General features: G+C 35.1%; 1 protein-coding gene across 1 annotated transcript; it reads left to right on the top strand.

The window, feature by feature from the left end:
- The first annotated feature begins 5495 nt into the window (after positions 1-5495).
- Positions 5496-7073, top strand: LOC113294147 (alkane hydroxylase MAH1-like). Its single transcript, XM_026542565.1, has one exon. It carries the CDS (start codon positions 5496-5498, stop codon positions 7071-7073), a length of 1578 nt encoding a protein of 525 aa, XP_026398350.1.
- Positions 7074-7560: the final 487 nt, after the last annotated feature.

The following is a 7560-nucleotide window of genomic DNA, read 5'->3' as shown; positions in this document are numbered from 1 at the left end:
TTCACCCATAATAATTTTTACTCGTCCATTTGAACCATGTTTTAAAAATATTTTGACAAATGACCTATTTTCCGTAATATTTTCAGTTCACAAACCTTTCTTCTCTTGATTGTCCCATAAACTAGATGTCTGAGCATTTCTTTTATGCATCTGTCACTTCGAGCATCTGGTTAAACTTGCTTGACGGCTATCGCTGGCTTCACCCTGAATTTTAAACTCTATAGATAGACATACATGCCTACTCAACACGGAAACCAAACGATTCTGAACAGCCTCCCTAAACATTTTCAACTATTCGAATAATGACGAGCATCAGGTTGAACTTGCTTCATTGTTAATCCTGGATGCAACCTGGGCTTCTAACTCTCTACCCAAGAGACGTACTGATATTGCTGATTAAACTGTACGCGCCATACAAACCGAACCTATTCTATAGATTCCGAACAGTTTTCTGAACAAGCTTCAACACCCCGTCTTCCACCTACGTCTCACAAGACTTCCACCATGCTTGATTGAGACGGTTACACTTTATAGGTGTTCCAATTCTATCACGATCGTCACACTACTAATTCCCAAATCTCTTTGGCATTCAGACAAACATCTTGAGTGCATTGTGCTATTAACTAATAAGATTTCTGTTGATTTCGAAACCCTTTATACAGAACTCCTTCCCTGCAACTTGAATTAGGAGACTAATACCGAGTTTCCTTACCATACACAAATTCTAAAAAAAAAAAATCATATTTCAGCCATCCACCATTCCAAGCACGGCAGCACACAAATCCTTACCAGTTCACGTCTTCTCAAACTCCATCGAAGACCAACACTGACTCGTACCCATGATTCTTGTTTGCATTATCTCCAAAAAAAAATAAAATCCTGTCCTAGTAGCACTCAATACATGGCAGACACAACCAGTTTCCTACCCTTCTTCTCGGATATAGATAATCATCTCAAACCCTTAACAGAACTTCGAATACAATCACTCGAACCCCAGCAGTAACCACCAGTGGTAACAATCTTCTTCAAAATTAACAGCAACCACTGTCGTTCTTCCCATTTATTTATTTTTTTGCGCTGATTTCCCCGACTCTATCTCGATTCCTTGTTTATCTCAACTTCTGAAAGAAGCCCACGATCTTTCGCAGTCACACAAACCCTTGGCAGTGACCTCCACTTTCTTGTGTACTCACCCTTTTCACGACTTGTACAACTTTTTTTTTCTTTTCGTTTCTTTTAATCGCTGATATTATCCACACAGTACTCACCAATACTTGCTCGAGTTTCTGTCCCTTCCTTGGCTCTCAAAGACGCTTCAATTACAATCAGCGGAAGCATCGCTGGTCTTTGCAAACTCACACCAACATCATAAGTCCGTTCTCATCGCACCATGGCTAAAAAACAACAGTTCAGTTTTACTCGTTGTTTTACCTCTTCAGACGACTTTCTCTTAAACCCATAACAAAACACCAAACAATGGAAACCATGAAATACCTAAAAAAACAAAGGAAAATTCTTTAACTCTTTCTACCTATCCTCTCTCCCTCTCACCTTGCTCTGATACCAAATGTAGGATCGAGTAAGAGAGAGGAGAGCACATACGCCGAAGTAAAAAAGACTACATTGATAATCAATTTGGTGTATTAATTTTCATGGCTCAACAATCTATTTATAGTTTAACAAACTCGATGACTACTCAGAAGATTTTCCTAACATAAATCAAATTCTAAATAAAGAACTCTTCTAGAACCAAACAACTTGTTTCTCAAGATAATTCGACTTCCAAATATGACACACCGTGTCAACTTCAACTAGTTGCTTCACAAACCACAGTCTTGGTTTACTATTTCCAACACAAACAAACGTAATTCTAGTTTATTTCTCCGAGCAGCTACAGCATGAACCATGTGGAAACCTTGCAGCAATATCACCTTCAATTACAAAGCGGCTACACTAAAGAAATTCATCTTTCAAGTCAAGTTGCAAGCGTTCTACCGGTGTATCAATGAGAAAGTTGTGAAAGAATTAAGTAGGATCAAATTGTTGTAAACTAGGATGACACTTGTGTCTCCTAAGAATTTGGTTCTAGATACAGCCATACAGGTCTCTCGTCTCTCAGTATGCCTTATGTTGTGTTTTGTTTGGAGTTCCTTGAAGTTTCCTATTCTTCTGGTAATCTTTTGCTATTTCTGATGGCTCTTCTTTTTTTTATATTTATTTTTCCGATCAAAGAAAAATAAAAACTTATATGCCTTTTTTGTTAGTTGTACAGCTGATATTCTTAAATGTTATCGATTTGGAGAAACCTGCATGAATAGTTGGCGATACTTTTGATGTTTATATTTCTTTTTTTTTATTAAGTTTTTTCTTCTTAAAGAAGATAATCCAGTCACATCTAGCAAGAATGTAGCTTTTGAGTACGCGCTACAAATAATGCTTCAATATAGTATATCAAAATAAGATCCACGTCAATATTTCTTCATTTGTCCGTTAAGGGTGCTGGTACCAGTATTTCTGTGAATTTTTTCAAAATATACATTCACTTATGAATTTTGTGGGATCGTGATAAGCTAATTATTATCGGATATTCATTTATAGTAGCTACTGAGATAATAAAGATGATGGTTGTTAACCCCTCTGCAGAGGAATATGGACATATGTGATTTGTTGGCATGTAATCCAATCTAAATTGGATTATTGTAATTTCTCGATTGACACAATATAAGGATCCTAGCTAGACTTGACATCATTAAAGTTCTAAGTCTGCACATTACAAGTTGGTGTTAGTCATATTGCGTATTAAAAGAAATAAGTCGTTTTAATGAGGCAACATTTGTGCGTCCAATTTTTTTTTAAGTTTTCTCAATTGTACTATTTTTCCTTCAATCAGGTTTTGTCCTTTTGGAATTTCCTGACAAGGTTTTAACGAGACAATTAGCTTAGGCACAATGTAATCAAGGGAGTGTTATAAACGTGTAATTATGTTAAGAATATCTACGGTGAATCTCGTTTATTACTGGGATGTCCTTGTGTCTAGCCATATAAATAGAGGCTCTAATGTTTGTCTAATATACACATGAATAAAATTTATCTTTTCTTCTTCTCTCTATTGTATCTCTCCTTCTCTTTTCACAACAAAAACTTAGATATCTTTCAAAATACACATCGGATTTTTGCGAACTTAGTATATTTGGAAAGCTCTTTGAATTCTCTACGTAATGAGTACAAATAAAAATAGTTAAAAAAAATATTTTTTCTTCATTATTATCAAATTTGGTGTTGTTAAAGAGGATCAAATTCAAGCATGCACATCGCACGTGTGATAATACTAGTGAAACATAGTATAAACATACAACCGTGATTGTAAAACTAAGATTAACATATACATGCTATCGGGCAGACGGACATGACTAATACCGAAATTTGAGTAAAAGTCTGTGGTCATCCACCTAAAATAATTAGCAGACTTGGCAAGCCCATGAAGGCTAGTGAATTCATCGTTCCAGTCAAGTTGCAAGCGTCTACTGGTGTATCAGTGAGAAAGTTGAGAGGTCTTTCTTCTCCTTGGGTATGTGTTGTTCGCACCGTATTTTGTGCTTTGTTTGGACTTCCTCTCAGGCTCTCCTCTCTTCTTCTTGTACTCTTTGGCTATTTCTGGTGATTTTTATTTAAACTATATTTATTTTGCAGATCAAAGATAAATTAAAAATTTAGACGCCTTTCAGGTTAATTGCTAGCTAATATTTTTTTGGTTAATTGCTAGCTAATTAATAGTATTTTTAAGAGTATAGTGCTGGACATGTTGAGCGGCGATCCCTCATACAATACCGACTCTCACACAATTTGGGTCCAATTGCACACTGGAATTAATAGGGCCACGTTTGGATGATGGGTCCCACAAAAGTCTGGGATATTTAATGAGGACATCCCCGGACGGCTTTTCCTTATTCTTAAACGTTATGTATTTGGAGAAGTTTGGGATTAATTATGCTTATGACCCTAGAAAATATGAGTCTTACGCTTTTGGCCCTAGGATCATAGAAATAATATACAAATTATTCTCTTGGTCCTGAAATAATTGTGAATATTTCCTGCACACATTCTAGATGTGTATATTTCCTGCACGGATTCTAGTCGTGAATATTTTCTACACAACTTCATATAAATGTGTTTGTTCATCTTTAAAGAACGGTTTTATAAACTTATTTAATGTACATATTATAGTATAAACCATTATGAAAGGTTAATTGACATTGCGGATAATAGCTGCACACTAGAAAAACATTGTGGATAATAGCTGCATACCAAAAAAAGTTTCTCTTGGCCCTGAAATAATTGTGAATATCTCCTGCACACATTCTAACTGTGTATATTTCCTGCACGGATTCTAGTCGTGGATATCTTCTACAAAACTTCATATCAATGTGTTGTTCATCTTTAAAAGACGGTTTTATAAACTTATTTAATGTACATATTATAGCATAAACCAATATTAAAGGTTAATTAACATTGTAGATAATAGCTGCACACTAGAAAAACACTGTGGATAATAGTTGCACACGAAAAAAAATTGTGGGTAATATCTGCATACTAAAAAAAGAAAAAACTTTGAATAATAGTTGTACTTTAAAAAAATTATGTGGATAATATCTACATACAAATAAGTAAAATAAATAAAAATCATTTAAGAAATAAAAATTTCTAAAATACGAATAATTTGATATTTATATTTACGCTCGTTGAATTGGTCTTTTTAAATATATAAAATTTGTCAAATTCCTAAGTATGGTTTGTGAGATATGTTATATTGAAGTTGGTTTGGAAATTATACCCTTAAAAAATAGAGTTTATGTTAAATTTTAACAACATTTAACATATTTATTCATATGACTCTTCTTGTTTTGTTTCTTAAGGGTCATGTCAATAAATAGGTTAATTTTTTTTTAAATGGGCTTTAAGTCCAAGGCCATAAAAATAAAAAAGAATGAAGAGGGGCCAAACACCTAATTCCCACTTTGGAGAAACCTGCATGAATAGTTTGCGATGCTTCTGATGTTTATATTTGCTTCGGGTTCTTTACACTGACTTTCTAGTTATCCCCATAAAATGTGAACAACACTACTCTATAATAACTCAATTGATGAATGCTTGTTTCCACATCGTAATGCGCAATTAGTTGCATATAACGGTTTTTCATATTTTTTCAAACCTCGGACGTCTCAATGTCGGTGTAGGATTAGGCTAGCCCCATTAAAACCTACCAAACTTTCTTTCTACACCTACTATGCAATTAGTTATTATAGTCTCCATGGATGCTCCAACCTGCAATTAGTTGAGCATTATTAGTTACCTGCAATTGGTTGAGTTACCTGCATTTAGTTGAGAATCAATAGTTTCCATGAATGTCATCAACCATACTTTTTGCTTTCAATGCAGAAACATCTTTAATATAACATACTTTCTCGTCTACCTTCTCTACCACCACAAAAGAAACAATGGATATCGAGTATTTTCCATCTTCTTGTCCATTCTTCTCGAAAGCATTTTCTGTAATTTGCTGTATCTTCCTTTGTTTTCTCCCTCTAGGCTTATATTTCAGAAACGCCAGCAAAGCCGTAAACTACTGGATTTTCGTTGGCACGATTCCATCTTTAATATTGAATTCCAAGCGCCTGTCTGAATGGTTTGTTGAAGTTTTCAGTTCACTTGGCAAAAGTTCATTTTATATAGATGGACCCATGTTCTCGAATCTTAGATATCTTGTAACTTGTCACCCACAAAACATCGAATACATACTCAAAACCAACTTCAACAATTTCCCGAAGGGAGAGGATTTCAGGGATGTTTTCGATATACTTGGTGATGGGATTTTTAACGTGGATTCTGATCGTTGGAAGATACAAAGAAAATTTGCTCATGCAGAATTCTCATCCAGAGAATTCAGAACCCTAGTTTCAAGCACGAATCGAAAGGTGGTAGAAGAACAATTAGTCCCATTTTTAGCTCATGTAAGTGAAGAAGGGTCAAGCATTGATTTACAAGATGTTTGTTCGAGATTTTCTTTTGAAGTTAACATCAATGTTATATTTGGAAGATACGAAAATTATCTTTCCATAGAGCTTCCTTCAAATGAGCTAGCTGTGGCTGTGGATGATGCACAAGAAGCGATACTATACAGGCATATTAGGCCTATGTTTTTTTGGAAATTACTGCGTATGCTTGAAACTGGTAAAGAGAGAAAATTAAAGAAAGCGCGAAAAAAAGTACACCAAATTCTCGAAGATTACATTAATCAAAAGAAAAAAGACTTGCTCGGAGGAGTTAGAACATTCGATTGCTTATCAACTTACATAAAAGCTCTACAAGATAACACTAGTATTGTTTCTTCTTTACCTAATAAAGATATTTTTCTTAGAGATGAAATGCTAACCTTTTTGATAGCTGGAAGAGACACAATTACATCGGGTCTCACTTGGTTTTTCTGGCTAGTTTCGAAGACATCCGCTGTCGAGACAAAGATCTTAGAAGAGCTGAAATTTGTACTGTCTACAAAGAACAGTGAAAAAGAAACAGGAAGCGCCCGTAAATGGCCATGGATTTTTGGTTCAGAGGACTTAAAAGGTTTAGTTTATTTGCATGCGGCTTTATGTGAATCTTTAAGACTGTACCCACCACTTCCAATTAACAGAAAATCCGCCGTTAAGAAAGATCAACTTCCGGATGGCAGTACGGTCACTCCTGGAATCGAAATACTACTTTCATTTTATTCAGTGGGAAGAATGCCGTGGATTTGGGGTGAAGATTGTTTGGAATTTAAGCCAGAGAGGTGGATAGCTGAAAATGGGAAGCTAATTACAGAGCCGTTATACAAATTCTTTCCGTTTAACATTGGACCAAGAACTTGTATAGGCAAAGATATATCTTTTACGCTTATGAAATCTGTTGTTTCAGCTGTCCTATTCAACTTCCATGTTGAAGTGGTGAAAGGTCATCATGTTTGCTCCAAACCATTCATAAACCTTCATATGAAAAATGGATTGAAGGTGAATATTAAGAAAAGAGTAACCATTTAAATTACTATGTCAATAGATAGATATCAAGGCACTGCATTAGTTCTTATTACAGAATGATGTTTTCATTTATCTTTCTTTATCAGTTTCCTTCTCCTGGAATCTTGTTTACGGTAAACTGTACTGTAATAAAACTGATCGATGAAAAAACTGTATTGTAATAAAACTGATCAATGAAATTATAATTTTGAGACATATGTTGACATAGTAAAATAGCATTTTTTTTCAGTACAGTAAAATGTTTTTCCGCCTATCTACCAGCCGGGTCGAACGTTTAACCGGGAGTTATGGTTGAATGCGACTCAAGAGCGAGGAAAATGTGAAATGACATTATGGGATGGAAACAGCTCATCTGCTTTGTGATGTACGTGTACTAATGTCCTAGCAGTATGGCTAGAAAGAGGTAAAATTTTAATAGGTGTGGTGACCAAAAAGGAGTCTTAACGGCTGCCTCTGCTTCTAACAAGGTACAAACAGAGTCCAACCCAAA

This window comes from Papaver somniferum, chromosome 7 (genome assembly GCF_003573695.1).
Source record: "Papaver somniferum cultivar HN1 chromosome 7, ASM357369v1, whole genome shotgun sequence".
Taxonomy (NCBI): Eukaryota; Viridiplantae; Streptophyta; class Magnoliopsida; order Ranunculales; family Papaveraceae; genus Papaver; species Papaver somniferum.
This window is presented reverse-complemented; position numbering and strand designations above follow the sequence as displayed.

Bases quoted from the DNA above. Each gene is read 5' to 3' on its own strand.
- LOC113294147 (XM_026542565.1), top strand. From the start codon at position 5,496: ATGGATATCGAGTATTTTCCATCTTCTTGTCCATTCTTCTCGAAAGCA.